This window comes from Pongo abelii, chromosome 8 (genome assembly GCF_028885655.2).
Source record: "Pongo abelii isolate AG06213 chromosome 8, NHGRI_mPonAbe1-v2.0_pri, whole genome shotgun sequence".
Lineage (NCBI taxonomy): Eukaryota > Metazoa > Chordata > Mammalia > Primates > Hominidae > Pongo > Pongo abelii.
The window spans coordinates 71549300-71570130 of record NC_071993.2 but is presented as its reverse complement, the minus strand read 5'-3'; the positions used below and the strand labels follow the sequence as shown (position 1 = coordinate 71570130).

Below are 20831 nucleotides of genomic sequence, written 5' to 3'. Positions count from 1 at the left end.
AACTGAATGGCTATTCATTTGGTGATTTAGAAAAACAGTGGGCTGCAAATCACATTATATAACTATTAAATCTAAATATACATCACTATGCTTTTATCACAAAGATATAATAAAAAATTTTATTGAGCACTTACTAATCACTTAGCATTATGCCAAGAACAGTGAGGGAAATTGCACTGGACACAGGCCTTGATTTTATGGAGCTTACTATTTAGATAGGCCTCCTTAAAGAGAAGATGATGTTAGTCACAAAATTCTTATTTTTTTGGTAACTACTATGGTAAAAATCCAGAGGGCTATTAGAAAAAAGCTAGAGTAAGATGATAACATGAGCTTTGTGGCTGGAAAGATGGAAAGAGAAAGGATATGCTTATTGCAAATTGAGTTGTCTGGACAAGAAGGCTACAGCTTATGAAACAATATTGGCAGGTGACTAGAACTGCAGACATAATAATCAAAAGGAACTGTCTCTTAGAGGAGTTACTGTGACTAATTGTTCAACAAACTGGTTATCTATCTACCTTTGGAAAGACAGACTTAAATAAACCAGGCTCTAGGTGACTATAAAAAGAAGATAAGATTAATAATAGTTTGTAGACAACAGCGATATCTCTTTAGGATGCTGAAAAATGAATTTAACATTAGGAAGTTGTTAAGCAAGTAAACAGAGTTGTCTTTCAAAACTAAAAGCAGGGCCAGGTGTGGTGGCTCATGACTGTAATCCCAGCACTTTGGGAGGTCGAGGCAGGTGGATCACCTGAGGTCAGGAGTTCGGGACCAGCCTGGCCAAACATGGTGAAACCTCGTCTCTACTAAAAATACAAAATTATCTGGGCATGGTGGCGCACACCTGTAATCCCAGCTACTCGGGAGGCTGAGGCAGGGGAATTGCTTGAACCTGGGAGGCGAAGGTTGCAGTGAGCCAAGATCGCGCCATTGTACTCCAGCCTGGGACAAGAGCAAAACTCTGTCTCCAGAAAAAAAAAAAAAAAAGCAGTGGACAAAACTTTTAGAAGAAAACACAGGAGAGGCTGAGCACGGTGCACAGTGGCTCACGCCTGTAATTCCAGCACTTTGGCAAGCCAAGGCGGGCAGATCACTTGAGCCCAGAAGTTTGAGACCAGCCTGGCCAACACGGCGAAACCCTGTCTCTACTGAAAATACAAAAATTAGCCAGGCATGGTGGCATGTGCTTGTAATCCCAGCTACTCGGGAGGCTGAGGAATGAGAATTGCATGAACCCAGGAGGTGGAGGTTGTAGTGAGCCGAGATCATGCCACTGCACTCCAGCCTGGGCAACAGTGAAACTCTGTCTCAAAAGAAGACAAAAAGCAAAAACAAAACAAAACAAAACAAAACAAATAACCACATAGGAGTAAATCTTCATGACCTTGACTAAGGCAAGAGTTCTTAGATGACACCCAAAGCACAATCCATAAAGAAAAAAAACTGATTGGTTAGACTTCATCAAAATTTAAAAAATTTGTGCTTCAAAATAATGAGAAAATAGAAAAATCACAAGCTAGGAGAAAATGCTTGAAAATCATATATTTGGTAAAGGACTTGAATCCAGGTCGGGCACAGTGGCTCATGCCTGTAATGCCAGCACTTTGGGACACCAAGGCAGGTGGATCACCTGAGGTTGGGTGTTCAAGACCAGTCTGACCAATACGGTGAAAACCCATCTCTACTAAAAGTACAAAAATTAGCCAGGCTGGGCACCTGTAATCCCAGCGACTCAGGAGGCTGAGGCAGGAGAACTGCTTGAACCTGGGAGGCAGAGGTTCAAGTGAGCTGAGATTGTGCCACTGCACTCCAGCCTGGGCGACAGAGGGAGACCCTGTCTCAAAAAATAAAAAAAAAAAGGACTTGTATCCAGAATTATATAAACAACTATTATAACTCAATATATGGGAAGACCAACAACCTGATTTAAAAAAATATTTGAATAGACAGTTTACCAAACAAGACAACTGAATGGCTAATAAGTACATGAAAAAATGCTTAGCATCATTAGGAAAATACAAATTAAAATCACAATGATATACCACTACACACCTATTGGAATGACCATAATAAAGAAGACAGACAATAACAGGTGTTGATGAGGGTGTGGAGAAACTGGAACTCTTGTACATTCACATGGAGATGTGAAATGGTTCCGCCACTTTGGAAAATGGTTTAGCAGTTTCTCAAAAAATTAAATTTACCATACAACCCAGCTATTTCACTCCTAGGAATCTTCAACAAAAATGAAAACACAGGTCTGCAGGAGGACTTGTATGCAATGTTCACAGCAGCATTATTCCTAATAGCCCAAAACTGGAAACAATCCAAATGTGAATGGATAAATAAAATTTAGTATATCTAAGCAATAAAATACTATTTACTCTTCTGCAATAGAAAATAATAAACTATTAATATAAGCATCTACATAAACTTTAAAAATATTGTGCTAAGTAAAAGAAGCCAGACACAAAAGACTACCTTATCATATTATTGTATTTATATGAAATGTCCAGTAAATGCAAGTCTATAGAGACTGAAAGCCGTTTTATAGTTGCCTGGGGCTAGGGTAGAAATGAGGATTGACTGAAAGCTAGCAGGAGGGATCTTTTTGGGGTGATGGAAATGTTCTAAAACTGAATGGCAGTGATAATTGCATAACTGCAAATTTACTAAAATTCACTAAAATTACTAAAAATCACTGAATTGTACAGTTAAAATGGATAACTTATGGTATATAAATTATACCTCAAAAAAAGTTGTTAAAAAATATGAAGCAGTCAGAGTAGATGAGAAAAGGAAAATGTAGCTTCCTTTGGAGTCAGCTGTAAAGCGAGATATCTAATGTTGACAGGCCATGATGAGTGCAAACACACTGTAATGGATGATTCCCTCATCCTGCCTTTTAATCAGTCATAGCAAATCCATCTACCAGAAGCCAATCTAATTGCCCAAGTTCTGTCTATGGCCCACTGAAAAAAACAGTCTCCTTCCTTCCTTATATCCCATGCCTCTCACCATTCTTGTCACGTATTCTCTGCTCAATCTCCTGCTTAGTTGTTTTTTTTTTTTTGTTTTTTTTTTTTTTAAGACAGAGTCTCACTCTGTTGCCTAGGCTGGAGTGCAATCCAGCAATCTTGGCTCACTGCAACCTTCGCCTCCCGGGTTCAAGCAATTCTCCTGCCTTAGCCTCCCAAGTAGCTGAGATTACAGGCACCTGTCACCATGGCCGGCTAATTTTTTGTATTTTTAGTAGAGATGTGCTTTTGCCATGTTGGCCAGGCTGGTCTTGAACTCCTGACCTCAGGTGATCCACCTACCTTGGCCTCCCAAAGTGCTGGGATTACAGGCGTGAGTCACTGTGCCCAGCCTCTCCTGCTTAGTTTTAAAACAATTTTAATTAATATTTTTATACCAGGTACAAAGCAATTCTTTCTGAACCCTGTCCTACATGTGGCCCATGTTACCTATTTCTTGGGTACCTTTCAGAGGTATTACTATGCCTGTCTTGCTCTAATAAAGCATCTTCCTATTGCAAACCCCAGACTTCTCTTCAACTGTTGCCTGGCAGCAGGGGAAATTATATCATTGCTGTTACTTACATTTCCACAGGTATCTAATCTTTCTGAAACATCACTTTCTTCATATCTTCATCCCTTCCGCTCACAACATGTCCATGATTTCCTACTGTCAATTGGATAAACCCCCAAACTTCTTAGCCTGGGATTTACAGTCTTCCACCATCTGCTTCCATAACTTAACCTTTCTAGCTATCTTCCTAAGAATCTTAGGCTGGCATCTGGCAACACTGGTTTTGTTTCCCTAAAAACTTGTGCTTATTTAAACCATGGAGAATAAGGAGTGGTGACAAACAGGATGATTAGTAAGAAGGCTACGGACTCTGGAACAAGAATAAAGCTTTGAACCCTGGTGCTGCCTTCCTAAGACAGTGTTGATCTCAGGTTAATAACTAAGGCTCAGAGGACTATTTTTCATCTGAAAAATGATAATTCTACCTAGTATCTACCAAGCAGGTAGATAGACAAGATATGTAACATGTCTAGTACACAGAAAGTACTCAGTAAGTGGTAGGCATGAGCCCTTAGTAATTTGGCAGGCTCATTACTACAGAACTAGTGATAATGAATTTATTCTACTAAGCTCTGAAGTAGGCTGTCTTCTCTGGAATGTGTAGGATCTTGAGGGATAGGGAATAGGGGAAAAGTTGATGTAAATGAAATTCATTGTGGGGAAAAAACAGGAAAATAATAGAGGGAAAACTCTTAAAACTAAATCTCCTACAGTAATTCATAGCTTAGTACTCCTTTGGGGGAAGTACAGGTTTCAAAGCTAATTAGTAACAACAATAACAAAAAAAAGTAGAGTTCTAGTCTTTTTAGTTTTATGGCCACATTTCACATGCTATACTACATAGTGACTGGTGGACACCTAATATTTGGAGTTAATGAGTTTTCAAGGGGTATGCTAGCAATTTCTAGAATCTGATATTCCACAGATGACTAATGTGGTTCAAATATCTGAGAATAAGTGAAAAAGGAGAGCTCACATACATTATCCACAGATGACATGAAAACTTAATCATCTAACAGTTTTATTAGAACTGTTTGATAAGTACTAACTGCTTAATGGCTAGTAGCAGAATTAATAAGCAATCATACACACAGAAGGCTGTTGGGGGATAGGGCTACGACAGGAAACACTTAGCAAAAGCAAATGTCTTTATAAGCTTCTGCTTGTCAAAATCCTACTCCACGTTTAAGGCCAAGTTCAAATTGTACTTCCTCCAAGAAATCTTACTTGGTCTCTTCAGCTGGCTCTAATCTTCCTCCTTAGTGCTTCAAAAAGATCTCATACCTTTAATAGAGTACTCAACATATTTATCATTGCATTTGACAAGCATTTACTGCCACCATACAGAGGACATGCAAAGATGAATAAGGCACTGCTCTCAAGAAGCTCAAAGCTAAGTGAGTTGCCTTGCTTTATATTTGTTTAAAATCTGTTTCGTTCCAGTAGGACTGCTAAGTTCTATGAGGCAGACACTGGTGTGCTCACTACTGCATTCCCAGTATTTAGAAGAGTGCTTGGCATATAGTGGGTGCTCAATAAATATTGAATATAAATGTGAATATAGAATTATAGAGTTCTTTGCATACATATTTTTCTCTTACTAGACTATTACAGACTTAAGAAATATATATAGTTGTGCTGGGTGTGGTGGCTCATGCCTGTAATCCCAGCACTTTGGGAGGCCAAGGCGGGTGGATCACAAGGTCAGGAGATTGAGACCATCCTGGCTGACATGGTGAAATCCTGTCTCTACTAAAAATACAAAAAAATTAGCCGAGCGTGGCAGTGGGCACCTGTAGCCCCAGCTACTCGGGAGGCTGAGGCAGGAGAATGGCATGAACCCGGAAGGCAGAGCTTGCAGTGAGCCAAGATCAGGCCACTGCACTCCAGCCTAGACAAGAGAGCGAGATTCCGTCTCAAAAAAAAAAAGAAATATATATAGTTGTAAGGATAAGGGATGGTCTTTTTCACAGCACCTGGCTTAGTGTCTTGCACACAGCAATGTCTGCCATTGAACTGAGTTATAATTTTCAATTTCATCCTTAAGAAGTTACTAGTTAGTAGCTTCTGCATTCATAAACATAGAGGATCACCACTGTGAATTACATTTATGAAGTCTCAGAAAACTCTTTGTTAAATAAAAACATGGTGGTTGTTCAAAGCATCAATAGAGTAATTTTTGTCAAGTATGGCAGGTTCCCCAGTTCTTCAAACTATTACTTAGGGATAAAACAGCTAGAGACACTGATGGAGCATTGCATCTCTAGGGCAGTGGCTCACAAGCTTAGCTGCACATTAGATTTACCTGGGGACCCTTTGTATTAGTCTGTTCTTATGCTGTTAATAAAGACGTACCTGAGACTGCGTAATTTATAAAGGAAAGAGGTTTAATCGACTCACAGTTTTGCAGGGCTAGGGACACCTCAGGAAACTTACAGTCATGGCAGAAGGGGAAGCAAACATATCCTTCTTCACATGGCAGCAGGAAGAAGAATGAATGCCTGGTGAAGGGGGAAGCCTTTTATGAAAGCATCAGATCTCATGAGAACTAACTCATTGTCATGAGAACAGGATGGGGGAAACTGCCCCGATTCAATTATCTCCACCTATTCCCTCCCAGGACATATCGGGATTATGGGAACTACAATTCAACATGAGATCTGGGTGCGGACACAGCCAAACCATATCACCCTTTAAGAAACACTTCTGGAATTTCTCATGCAGAGGGTTAAGAAAACCTCAAAACACTGATGCCTGGACCCACCTACTGAGCCTCTGATTTAATTGATTTGAAGAGGGCCCAAACAACCACATTCCTTAAAAATTCTCAAGTGATCTTATTGTAGAGAAGCACTGCTTTACAGGAAGAGTATGATTAGGAGAAACAGCACTTTCTTATGGAAAAGACAAGATCTGGAATAGGAAGCCTTGGATTTTAGACCAGACTCTGAATGGGTTATTAACTTCTCTTTCTGTCTCTACATTCTCAAAAACACAGTATCTAACAAGGCTGTTAGAAAGAAAGAGAAAAATGGCTGTGAAACATTGCATGGTCATTAATTTATATGCAAAAATTTAATACCACTACTAGGACCTTCAATCTCTTAGGTCTTGTTTGATATCTTGATACAGAACCTCACACAGAAACTGATTAATGTCAGCCAAATGAAAACTTATATTTTCATGTTAACAAATCCAAAGTGGAATAAAAGAAGCAATTAGAAAGCAGATGGTGATTCCCCTTTTACAGGAAATGGTCCTAGAGAGATGGACTCATAACCTTAGGAGCAAAGGCCCTTCATTGACACTCACTTTAGTTAATTGCTGTGTTCACAAGCTATTTAATCAGCATGAGAGGACAATCAATCTTAATCTCGTTGCTAACACAGGCTAGAAATTCTGGGCCAAAAGTAATTTAACACCGCAGATTTTCATCATCTGACAAAATTTGTCCTTTCATTTTACAGCTCTTTTGCAAGGTCTTCAGATCCTAAATTAACTCCTGTCAATGCTCAAATACTCTATTCCTTCAAGGGAGATGCCTCCAATGCCCCTTATTGCTTTTAAGTATAAATTCATAATGAAATATGAATTCACCTATCATGATAGATAATTAAAGTCAAATCAATATCTGACCAACCTTTTAAAATAAGCGTGGTCTAAATAAACAAGCATGTCTGAATGTAAACACTATTCTTCCAGCATAGGGGCTAAAAAATCCACCTATACATTCGTAATCAGTTTTTTGAAATTACGATTTCCAACAGATATGAGCTAAGTATTGGGTAGTGTAGAAGTGCTCTATGGGAGATAAATGTTTTTTCTCTGTCACTTTCCATTAATGATGAGTTTTCCCCACAGCCAAGAGAACACCTGCTGTGGGAAAAGGCTGGACTGAGTTCAGAGAAGCTGACACTTCCTCTCAGAACCAGCCTGCCCTCATTTGCAGCCCACAGCCTGGTTCAGAGGTCCTTTCAACTTTTCAATATCCAAGACAAGGAGGAAAAAGTCTGGCTGATAAGAAAGGTTTTCCACCAAGTTGGGGCAATGCTATGCATGCAGCATTTCTTGCACAAAGACTAACTAGGAAAACTGGGACAAGCACTAGCACTCCTCTATCTTATTTTCAATTATTGAATCTTTAAAGCTAGAAGGGCCCTTACAGCAAGCATCTAGGATAAGCCTCTCAATTCATGAGGCCAGTAAGGTTAAGTGATTTGTCTAATGACTATGGGAACCTCTGAGGCAGAAGTTGGTCTCAAGTTTTCCATCTTCATGCCTACCATGCCACACTATCTTGGTGATATGGTTTGGCTGTGTCCCCACCCAAATCTCGAATTGTAGCTCCCATAATGCCCATGTGTCGTGGAAGGGACCTGGTGGAAGGTAATTGAATCATGAGGGTAGGTCTTTCCTGTGCTGTTCTTTTGACAGTAAGTCTCACAAGATCTGATGGTTTTACAAAAAGGAGTTCCCCTGCACATGCTCTCTTTCTTGCCTGCCACAACGTAAGACATGTCTGTTCATTTTTTTTTGAGATGGAGTTTTGCTCTTGTTGCCCAGACTGGAGTGCAATGGCGTGATCTTGGCTCACCGCAACCTCTGCCTCCTGGGTTCAAGCCATTCTCCTGCCTCAGCCTCCTGAGTAGCTAGGATTACAGGCATGCACCACCACGCCGGGCTAACTTTTTGTATTTTTAGTAGAGAGGGGGTTTCTCCATGTTGGTCAGGCTGGTCTCCAACTCCCAACCTCAGGTGATTTGCCCGCCTCGGCCTCCCAAAGTGCTGGGATTACAGGCGTGAGCCACTGCACCCAGCCATAAGACAGGTCTTTTCTTCTCCTTTGCCTTCCACCATGATTGTGAGGCCTCCCCAGTCATGTAGAACTGTGAAATCAAACCTCTTTCCTTTATACATTACCAGTCTCGGTATGTCTTTATTAGCAGCATGAGAATGGACTGATACACTTGGAAATCTCTCATGGAACATTTTTAGTGCCAGGTTAGATTCTTGGTCATGGTCAGATGGTAGCCATTGTTCAGTGGGAAGAGTACTGGGCTGGGAATGAGAAAATCTGGGTTCTAGCCTTAGCATTGCTTTGTGTGTTTGTGTTCTCTTAGAGGCCTGGATTTTTTTTTTTTTTTTTTTTTTTTAAGACAAGGTCTCACTCTGTCACCCTGGCTGGAGTACAGTAGCATGATCATAGCTAACTGCAGCTTCAACCTCCCCAGGCTCAGGTGATCCTCCCACCTCAGTCTCCTGAGTAGCTGCGACTACAGGCACGTGCCACCATGCCTGGCTAGTTTTTGTATTTTTTGTGGAGACAAGGTTTCGCCACTTTGCCCAAGCTGGTCTTGAACTCCTGGGCAGGAGAATCACTTGAACCCAGGAGGCAGAGGTTGCGACGAGCCGAGATCACGCCATTGCATTCCAGCCTGAGCAACAAGACCGAAACTCCGTCTAAAAAAAAAAAAAAATAATAATAATAATAATAAAAAGAAAAGAAAAATAAAAAGAAAACACACGTCTTACATTGTGGCAAGTCTTGAACTTTGATTCTCCTGCCTCGGCCTCCCAAAGTGCTGGGATTACAGGTATGTGCCACCATGCCCGATGAGGCCTGACCTTTTAACTGGTCTCTGCTTCCGTTTGTTCATCTCACTCTCAGATGCTGATTCAGTCCTATCATCTTTTCTTTCTTTCTTTTTTTCTTTATCTTTTTTTCGAGATAGAGTTTCGTTCTTTCTCCCAGGCTGGAGTGAAGTGGTGCGATCTTGGTTCACTGCAACCTCCGCCTCCCTCTGCACCCCTACTTCCCTGGGTTCAAGCGATTCTCCTGCCTCAGCCTCCTGAGTAGCTGGGATTATAGGCGCCCACCACCACGCCTGGTTAATTTTTGTATTTTTAGTAGAGACGTGGTTTTGCCATGTTGGCTAGGCTGGTCTTGAACTCCTGACCTCAGGTGATCTGCGTGTCTTGACCTCCCAAAGTGTTAGGATTACAGGCGTGAGCCACCGTGCACAGCCACCATCTTTTCTTTCCTTGTACCAGGGGCAGCTGGTGTTGAAGGGTACCAGAAAGCAGTGTTGCTAGTGTTACACAAATCCATGGTCTCCAACCTCAAGGCTGCTCAAAAAACTCTAACTCATCTCCTAAATTCTAATAGCCTTATTATCAGTCTTTTTGTTTCTATGCTTGCTCTTCTCCAAACTATCTTCCATAAAACAGCCAGAGTTGTCTCTTTAAACGTAGATACAACTATGTCATTTCACTACTCACAACTATTTAATGGCGTTCCATTGCACTGTGAGTAAACTCCAAACTCCCTCCATTCCTATGAAGTCTTGCATGTTCTGTTCCTCATATCCCTCTCTGAGCTCAGCTCAGGCCACTCTCCTTTTTGCTCAGAACCTTCTATACAAACTAGTCCCTTTTCAGTTCTTCACACATGCCAGGTTTGTTTTTCCTGCTTGTTATGGACTGACCTCACCCCCTACCCCATTCATATGTTGAAGCCCTCCCTAACCCCTACCGTGCCCAATGTGGTTGTATTTGGAGATGGGGCCTTAGAGGAAATAACAAGGCTAAATGAGGTCACAAGGGTGGGGCCCTAATCTGCTAGGATTAGTGTTCTTATAAGAAGAAACACAAAGAGACTTCTCCCTCTCTTCATGTACACACACTGAGGAAAGCCTGTGTGAGGACACATTGAAAAGGCAGCTACCTGCAAGGCAGGAGGAGAGCTCTTATCAGAAACCAAATCAGCTGGCACCTTAATCACAGGATTCTATCCTCCAGGAATGCGAGAAAATAAATTTTTCTTGTTAAAGCCACCCAGTCTGTGGTATGTTGTTACAGTAGCCCCAGCAGGCTAATACACTGCCTTGGAATTTGCCTATGTGATTTCCCACTTTCCAGAGCCTCCTCTTCCACCTCTCTCCTTTCTCTGCCTCTGTACTTTTCATCGAATATGCCTTCCAACTAGACCACTCTAATGAAACAGCCCTCTCAAAGGTCACCAATTATTGCCATTTCACCAAAACCAGTGGATGTTACCACCTTTAGCTTACTGGATCCTCGCTGTTATATGTGACACGGCAGACCCCTCAGTTCTTGAACCCTCTGTTTCCTTGGCTTTGATTTCACTACTCTCTTTAGGTATTCTTTTTTTTTTTTTTTTTTTGAGATGGAGTCTCACTCTGTTGCCCAGGCTGGAGTGCAGTGGCATAATCTTGGCTCACTGCAACCTCTGCCTCTCGGTTTCAAGTGATTCTTATGCCTCAGCCTCCGAGTAGCTGGGATTATAAGCACGCGCCACCATGTCCAGCTAATTTTTGTATTTTTAGTAGAGATGGGGTTTCACCATGTTGGCCAGGCTGGTCTTGAACTCCTGACCTCAAGTGATCCACCTGCCTCGGCCTCCCAAAGTGTTGGGATTACAGGTGTGAGCCACTGCACTCGGCTTCTTTAGGTATTCTCTAACCATTTCTTCTAGATTTGCTTCCTGAGCTGCTTAAATGTTTGTGTCCCATTGGATTCTGTCCTTGGCCCATAGTTCTTTTCTGTAAAATACCCTCCTTGGGTAATCTCATCGGTTCTTATGGTTGTAATTCTAACATGTGTTGATGATTCCTAAATCTATCACAGACCTCTAAGGTAATGTGAATATGCAACTGCTTGCTGACCATCTCTACTTGGACAGTCCACAGGCATCTTAAATTTAAGATGTCCATGACTGAATTCTTTATTTTCCCTTCTAAACCAGTCTCTCCTTTAAAATTCTCAATCTCAGTTGGTGCTGCCCTTTCCTGAACAAGAAACCTGGGGTGACTCTGGATGCTCTCCTCGTCCTCACCCATTGCTTATCTTTTCTCCCTTTGGGCCTCAGGTACCAGAAATGAATTAGGTGTAATCATTGGTTCATGAAATACTCTCATCATTATGTTAATACCTTCATATTAAATAATAACCATATATTCCCACGGTTTCTTTTCTTCTTCCAGCCAAAGCTACCTACCTTTCCTTCTTTGAAGTGCTTCTTGAGCTGCCTCTGCATGGCGGTCAGCTTCTTGGACTGCACCCCACTGTAGGCAAGTAGCATGCCACCAAACTGCCTCTCAGTAATTCTCCCATCCACAGGGTCATGGCGTTCAAACTAGGAGGGAAACAGAAGGCGTGTTCCTGGGGTCAATGGAAAGTATTTTGATGTGGAACATGGAATGATCAGCTGTGTTTGATGGCAGAAAATAGCTGATGACTGGGACTATATTTTTGAGGTACAATTCTCAGTAAGATCTGCAAAAACTAAGAAACAGAAGATCTAGGTTCTTATCCCAGATCTGCCACTTACTATTATCAGAGACAGTCAAACCAGAGCAACAGCATCTTGAGTAAGGTCTAGGAAAGATGAGGCTGGGACTTGCTGGGCTGCATTCCCAGGAAGTTAGGTATTCCTAGCCTCTAGATGTTTATGGTTAATGGAACAGATTGATAACGTTTACTGATCAGACCCAGACTCAGCAATGTCCTGATATCCTGATATCTTGTGAACGGAAGCATCCCTAATTTTGCTTTAAAGATAATAATATTGATTACTCTTCTAAAAAATTCATAAAGGTCTGAGAGCATAATTTTAAAGAAGAGTAATATATTTTCAAGTTTCCCCAAAATAGCAACGAAATGTTAGAACATTGATAGAGATAGGACTTACACATGACACACAAAATAAGAAAATTAAGAGTGAATTTCTCTTTCAGCTCTCATTTCTTCAGCTAGCTCAGTAAGTTGACAGAGACCTAAATTTGTTTCCTCAGTAGTGGGACTGTGTCAATGAGCAAGACATAGAACTGTATTTTAATACAATTACTTTTGTATCAACCTATAACAGTGACCATTTTTTTTCCCTTTTTTTTTTTAAAAGACAGAGTTTCACTCATCACCCAGGCTGGAGTGCAATGGTGCGATCTTGGCTCACTGCAACCTCTACCTCCCAGGTTCAAGCGATTCTCCTGTCTCAGCCTCCCGAGTAGCTGGGATTACAGGCGCGCACCACCACGCCTGGCTAATTTTTGGATTTTTAGGAGAGATAGGGTTTCACCATGTTGGCCAGGCTGGTCTTGAACTCCTGACCTCAGGTAATCCACTGGCCTCGGCCTCCCAAAGTGCTGGGATTACAGGCACGAACCACCATGCCTGGCCTAACAGTGACCATTTACTGAGTATGTACTATGGGCCAGGTACTTCACTGATATGTTCTTTTTTTTAATTACTTTTTTTTTTTTGTAAATAGAGATGGGGGTCTTGCTATGTTGCCAGGCTGGTCTCGAACTTCTGGGATCAAGCAATCTGCCTGCCTTGGCCTCCTAAAGTGCTGGGATTACAGGTGTGAGTCACTGTGCCTGGCCTCATATAGTCACTATAACAGCCTACGGAGGAGCTACTATTAGCTCCACTCTGCAGATGAGAAAACTGAGGTAACATGCAGCTACATGTGACAGAGGTGGGATTTGAACTCAGCCCTATTTGGGTCCAAAGACTATTTCTCAACACCACACCATTTCCTACTTCTGAGTAGTAGTACATTCGCTTCCTGTAGAATAGCACTGTGTTGTTTTGGATAAACTTATACAGCCATGGGGCTTAGTCACATTTAAATGAGACACAAAACTATCTCCAAAGAAATCAACATCATCAATATTAGGTGAAAGCCTCTTTTTCAACACTGCCACTCAATATTTGATGTTTGTCACACCATCATTCTATAGAGCTGATAAATTTTTCACAATACCAAATGTTTTCAGGATTCAATTTAAGTGTGATTTATGACTCAATTTACTATCCTGAAACAAAGTGGAGGACTGACAAAATTTTCTAAATGGGCATACTTTTTGCAATGTTTAAATCAGATTTTCAGTGAAATCTGAAACGTGGGTAAAAGTTCACCTATGGGCTTCTTCAAGGCATGTGAAACAAGGCTGTGCTCTCTGCTCTCTAGGGCCGACTTTAATGATTTAGAGTGTTCATTCTACCCTTATCTGGGAGATTTCACAGCTGTGGGGCAATCCCATCTGTTGGAATTAGATGAATTTTCAGCTTTATCTCACCAGATAGATTCATGGTTGAAAAGTTTCTTGTTTTTAACACTGGCAGCAGCTGCAGCTTGCTCAAGGATTACAAAAGGCCTTTATTCTCTGTTCTCCATAGGGGCGCAAGGCCTCACCTCTGTTTTGTTTCAGACAGTAAGGTCAATTTCCAGTGCAGATGCCCAAGCAACAATTCCAATGCTCAGATTAGCATTTTTACTAATGTTCTTTGAAAACCCAGACTTGTCTTTTGGTAATGGGCTCTATTATGATTATTTTTAAGTGACTGGAATCTGAAAGGGCTTAAAAACAATCAACTTCTGCTTGTCCAAGCCGTATGGCCACTTCGAAGCTTACTACTTCAGCTCTGTAATTTGATTTTGGGCAGCACCTCTTCTTTTAGGTTTTTAGGCTCTTCTGAGGCAGGATCCCCCTTATTTCTGAGGTCTTAAACATGGCTGGAGGGAGCCATGGAGAGCTGTTTTTCTTTACACGCAAAACTGCTAATGGAAACAGACTTGAACTAATGTCCTATTTGTTCAAAATTTATTAAATGAAGACCACTATGCTAAGGCTAGGGAACTTTGAAGGTAGTATCTCAAGGACCTTCATTAGGGTTAAATTTTCAAGGGCAATAGCTAGACATCATGTGGCTGCAGGGGTCAAGTGTATGCAAGGTTAAACATTGCTAATCCAAAAACCCCAAATCTGAAATGCATCAAAATCCAAAACTTTTTTTGTTGTTGTTGAGCAACTTTTTTTGTTGTTGTTGTCCAGGCTGGAGTGCAGTGGCATGATCTTGGCTCCCTACAACTTCCGCCTTCCGGGTTCAAGTGATTCTCCTGTGTCAGCTTCCCAAGTAGCTGGGACTACAGGCATGTGCCACCATGCCCAGATAATTTTTGTAGTTTTAGTAGAGACAAGGTTTCACTATATGTTGGCCAGGCTGGTCTCAAACTCCTGACCTCAGGTGATCCGCCTGCCTTGGCCTCCCAAAGTGCTGAGATTACAGGCGTGAGCCACTGCACCTGGCCCAAAATGCAAAATTTCTTGAGCACCAACACGTTGCTCAAAGATCATGCAAAAAGGAAATGCTTATTGGAGCATTCTGGATTTTTTTATTTTTTTTCAGACAGGGTCTTGCACTGTCACCCAGGCTGGAGTGCAGTGGCACAATCATGGCTCACTGCAGCCACGACCTCCTGGGCTCAAGTGATCTTCCCATCTTAGCCTTCTGAGTAGCTGGGACTATAGGCGTGCACCACCACGCCTGGCTAATTTTTGTATTTTTGTAGAGATGGGGGTACCCTATGTTGCCTGGGCTGTTCTCAAACCCTTGAGCTCAAGCTATCTGCCCACCTCAGGCCTCCCAAAGTGCTGGGATTACAGGCGTGAGCCACAGCACCCGGCCTGAATTTTGGATTAGTGATGCTCAACCAGTAAGTGTAACACAAATGTTCCAAAATCTGAAACACTGCTGGTCCCAAGCATTTTGGATAAGGGATATTCGACCGCTATCTTAAGCTGGGACAATCCTGTGGGTGCACTCCTGGAGTGCCATATACGTGTAATCAATCCCCAAGGTTGTGGGAGGATCTTTTGAGGAAAGACACAGGTTATTACAAAATTATCATAATGTAGAAAAGTTCTAATTGCATATTTGGAAGGAATTCAAATTACAGGCTTATATTTTACTTCACCCAACCTATTTTCCACTAATGTTGGAACCTCTGATGTTCTACTTCAATGAAAATTGAAAGCCTCCACTGTGCTTGATTCCGAGGCACAGCATGTGAGTATTCCAGCACGCTACCCACCATGTGCACTGTTTTTCCGTGTCTAGGAAGAGAGCTTAACAGCCTCACATTTCCCCTTCTGCAGCCATTGCCACTTTCTCAAATGGATACAAGCTGTTGTTTCCCTGCTGTTCCCCAGGGAGCTGCAGGGTAGGCAAAGAGGAGCCAAAAAACTGCAAGGTTTTTCCTGGCTTTCTGTTCACACTGCGCCTCTTGTTCCCACCCCTGTCCCTTATCATTTTGGAAGGACAGATGGTCTACACGTATCTAGATGAAATGACTTAAGAATGGGAAGCCAGGAAAGGAAGAAAACATATATTATGAACAAAGGCCAAAAGTAAGGTTAGAAGCATAGTAAAAGGAAAAAGCAATCAGTATCTGCAAGTGGGTCTTCATTTATTGAAGACTTTTGACGTTAATGTATCCAACAAATGTAAACTTCAGCCTTCTTCTCTTTCATACGGTTATCTTTCAAGAGACTCTGTCCATTCCCCAGAGTAAATCCTCTCCTCATACAAGTTTTCAGAATGATAAATTTTGGGGACCAGGTGTAGTGGCTCATGCCTGTAATCCGAGCACTTTGGGAGGCTGACATGGGTGGATCGCTTGAGCCCAGGAGTTCAAGACCAGCTTCAGCATCATAGACCCCATCTCTAATATATATATATATATGAATGATAAATTTCTTGATAGGCTTCTGAACAGTGCAATGCAAGACTGCATAGTGATCTCAAGCCGCTGAGCTGAACACATCTGTATTTTTGAATCTGATAGTATGTGGCTTTTGAGGTCCTAACCATGCCACTGCCGCTACTATCAGGAGTCTCAGAATAACTGTGTTATGCCCATCTAAAGGAAAATGATTACAGGCAAAGTTCTTAACTGTAAACCTACCCAGTGAGCATGACATACACATTTCATAGTTTGAATTGAAATCTATGTTACTGCAATTGACAAGGGACACTCAAGAGCCCAGGTCAGACTGCCAGGAGTCTGAATTTTCTTAATCTTTAAAGAGGCAGCCTTATTGCAAACACTAACAAGGTTGTCTTTTGACTAGCTGGCAAACTGAGGAAGAAGGTTCACAATCTGGAACAGAGGCAACACAGTTTAGTGCCCTCAGCAGGGGCCAAAACAAGTCATTAGAGTCTTGGCCCATAAGATTATAGATTACCAAACTCAACTGCTAGAGCTTTCTACTTCCAATCCAAACATTCCTTCCATTTTATTTTATTTTTGAGATGGAGTTTTGCTCTTGTTGCCCAGGATGGAGTGCAATGGCGCGATCTCCACTGCAACCTCTGCCTCCCAGGTTCAAGCAATTCTCCTGCCTAAGCCTCCCGAGTGGGCTGGGATTACAGGCGCTCACCACCATGCCTGGTTAATTTTTTATATTTTTGGTAGAGATGGGGTTTCACCAAGTTGGCCAGGCTGGTCTTGAACTCCTGACGTCAGGTGATCCACCCGCCTCGGCCTCAAGTGTTGGGATTACAGGCGTGAGCCACTGTACCTGGCCTCCTTCCATTTAAAGCTGGTTTTTAAGAAAAAATTTCAGGTTGGTGATCAAAACAACTGACTAAATGATGAGTACCAGTCAGAACAGTCAGACCAGGGAAAGGTTAACCCTCCAGCCTGACAGCCAAAACCACGAAGATAATAAGATTAATGCATGAATTTATTACAAGATAATAACAATCAGGAAATATTTGACTGAGGGTGTCAGGGAAAAATATTTTAGATTTGGAACAAAAGGTTTCAAGGTTTGATATGTTTTGGTTTCATTCCACAGAAGGTAATATACTAAAATGACTAAGAATATGGACTTTACAATCAGGAAGGCCTGGATCCAAATTCTGGCCTCAACCCATACTTGCTGGCTGTGACTTCAAGGAAGTGGCTTACCCGTTCCGAGGGTTCAAATCTTCTTACCAAAAAATAGAGATAATATTCGTGACCTCAAAGTGTTGTTGTAAGGATTAAATGGGATAATATATGTAAAGAAATTAGTACAGAGTTTGAGGCCCAGTTAACATTCAATAAATGGGCTGGGTGCAGTGGCTCACACCTGTAATCCTGGCACTTTGGGAGGCCGAGGTGGGAGGATCACTTGAGGTCAAGAGTTTGAGACCAGCCTGGCCAACATGGTAAAACCCTGTCTCTACTGAAAATATAAAAATTAGCCGGGTCTGGTGGTGTGTGCCTGTAATCCCAGCTACTTGGGAGGCTGAGGCAAGGGAATCAATTGAACCTGGGAGGTGGAGGTTGCAGTGAGCCAAGATCGTGCCACTGCACTCCAGCCTGGGTGACAGAGCGAGATCCTGCCTCAAAAAAAAAAGAAAAAAAATTCAATAAATGTAGCAATTAATTTTATTTATTATTCAACACATTAGAATGACTTCAAGATTAAACTACTTAGAGTTGCTTGAAGCAGAACACCAACTTAATAACCTGTACCCTGGCCATAATTATAAAACAGAAAACCTGGCATAAAGAAAGAGCTCAATAAACATGTACCGAATGAACACAGACAAAACACCAGAAAATTCACAACACTTCTGTCCTATTGTTGGGAGGGTTTCCTATCTAAGGCAAGGAATATCTCTACGTTTATCTCTTAATATCTACCTCCATGATACTGATTTCTATAAGGATAGTCTTGAGAATGCCATTCATTTTGGCTAATCAGTAACATATCTGAGTGCTTATACTTGCCAGGTGCCATCCTAGGAACTAACCTTTGTTAATTCTCGCAATGTTGTATAATAGGTAATAGTATTATTCTATTTCATAAACAGAGAAAAGTGAAATAACTTGCCCACACAATTAATGTGGAGAGAAATTTCTCTCTGGTCTCAGTATCAGAACAGTTGATATGTTCTTATTTTAAAGTCAGCATGAATCATGTTTTTATCCTGGTTACTGGAAAGTTTATAGTCAAATTTGTGGGTCTCTTCTAGAATAGGAGACATTATGACTTACATTTTTCATACTAACCTTACTTAACTTTTCTTAAAAGAAAGTTAGGCTTTCTTTTACTTTCTTCTTCCTTTTAACTTTAATTTTTCAGCAAGTGTTTACTTTTATCTCACTGCCTGTACTTTTTATAACTTTCTGAAATCCCTTCTTGAAAAAGGCAAGATTTAAAAAAATGGTATTGGACATCTAGGCTGTTTCATTTTTTGTCTATGATAAATACCACTCTGATAAACTTTTGCTGAACTTAATTTTTCATCATTATTTTAGGAATTGATCCCTAGAAACAAAATTTTGAAATATAAATTATGGGATCTTTAAAATTTTATTGTGGAATATTTGACATATACATAATAATACATATAACAGACAAGTTATGAAGCATAATAAAACAAACACCACGAGCCTCCCACTTACCCTGAGAAAGGAAGCATCAGCACTCCATTTGAAGCCCATGCCCTGCCTCCCTTTTCTAGTACATTATTAATATTATTATTATTTTTTAGATAGAGTCTCACTCTGTTGCCCAGGCTGGAGTGCAATGGCGTGATCTTGGCTCACTGCAACCTCCACCTTCCAGGTTCAAGCAATTCTCCTGCCTCAGCCTCCTGAGTAGCTGGGACTACAGGCATGCGCCACCATGCCTGGCTAATTTTTGTATTTTTAGTAGAGACGCAGTTTCACTCCATTGGCAGGCTGGTTACGAACTCCTGACCTCAGGTGATCCGCCAGCCTCAGCCTCCCAAAGTGCTGGGATTACAGGCGTGAGCCACCGCGCCTGGCCTATTATTTTCAATAGTTTAAAACAAAAGCTTGTATTCCTAAACAATATATTGTTTACTTTTGCTTGCTTCCTAACTTTATAAAATGGTATCACAGTGGATATATTCTTTTGCAATTTGTTTTTTTTAATCCACATTATATTTCAAGGATTCCTACATGTTACAACATTTAACTGTGCTTCTTTCATTTTTACTGTTACAGATTTCTACTGCTTTGAATATACCTCTGTCTGTGTCTGTCTATCTATTTATCTATCTATCTATCTATTTATCTATCTATCTATCTATCTGTTTTTTGAGATAGAGTCTTGGTCTGTCACCCAGGCTGGAGTGCAGTGGTGTGATCTTGGCTCGCTGCAACCTCTGCCTCCCGGGTTCAAGTGATTCTCATGCCTCAGCCTCCTGAGTAGCAGGGATTGTAGGTGAGCACCACCAAGCCAGCTAATTTTTGCATTTTTGGTAGAGACGGGGTTTCACCATCTTGCCCAGGCTGGTCTCGAACTCCTGGCCTCAAGTGATCCTCCCACCTTGGCCTCACAAAGTGCTGGGATAACAGGGGTAAGCCATCGTGCCCAGCTTCTACCACTATCTACGTATCAGCTTTCCTATAACTGGACATCTCAATTATTGTCAGCTTTTTGCTATTAGGAACAATGCTGTTATGAACATTCTTAGATAACTGTGCTGATGAAAGAAGAACAAGAGTTCTGAGACTAGGGTATATATCTGGAAGTGGAACTGCTGGCTTTTCAAGATAATGCCCAATCATTTTGCAAAATAATCACACCAACACTTTTTATCAGCTATGTATAAGAGTGCTCACCTGCTTTGCATCATCACCTGCACTTGGTATTGTCAGTTTTTATTTATTGCCAGTCTCTTCGGTCTAAAAATGGTAGAGATAAACTATTTAATGCTCCCAATGTAGTCTGCCAAATTAATTTCCAGAAAGATGTATCAATTTGCAATCCCACTAGTATATATGAGAATATGCATTTCTTAGTATCCTTAACAAAATCAAACATAATAAAAAAACTTTGCTAGAGGAAAAGTGACAACTCATTTTAATTAGTATTTCTTTGATTACTAGGTTGACCATTTTTCTAACATATGTAGTGGTCATTTATATTTCTTCCTCTGTGAATTTTTTATGTTGTCTATTTTTAAAAATAGCAATGCTGATACTTGTCTCATTAGCTTAAGATTAAAAATATTTGCTTTTTGTTAATGTATTGTTGTTGTTTTTTTTTTTTTTTTAATTTGAGGCAAGGTCTCACTCTGTCACCCAGGCTGCAGCACAGTGGTTTGATCAACGCTTACTGCAGCCTCAACTTCCTGGCCTCAAGCAATCCTCCCACCTCAGCCCCCTGAGTAGCTAGGATTACAGGCATGTGCCACCATGCCCAGCTATGTTTCTAAAAAATTTAATACAAATAAATATAAAAACTAAATTTTCTTTTTGTAGAGTTGGGGTTTTCCTCTGTTGCCCAGGATGGTCTCAAACTCCTGGCCTCAAGTGATCCTCCCACTTTGGCCTCCCAGTGTGCTGGGATTACAGGCATGAGCCACCATGCCTGCCAATTTTTTTGCCCAGTGTATTA

The 20831-nt window shown here is 41.2% G+C and overlaps 1 protein-coding gene across 4 annotated transcripts in view; it reads right to left on the bottom strand.

Moving 5' to 3' along the window:
- Positions 1-20831, bottom strand: part of MICU1 (mitochondrial calcium uptake 1) — a 260802-nt gene that overhangs the window by 44568 nt on the left and 195403 nt on the right. For all 4 annotated transcript variants that reach the window (XM_002820833.6, XM_063727353.1, XM_009245493.4 and 1 more), the window contains one exon: positions 11615-11752. In XM_002820833.6, the coding sequence (XP_002820879.3) occupies positions 11615-11752 (138 nt within the window). The remainder of the gene's footprint in view (positions 1-11614; positions 11753-20831) is intronic.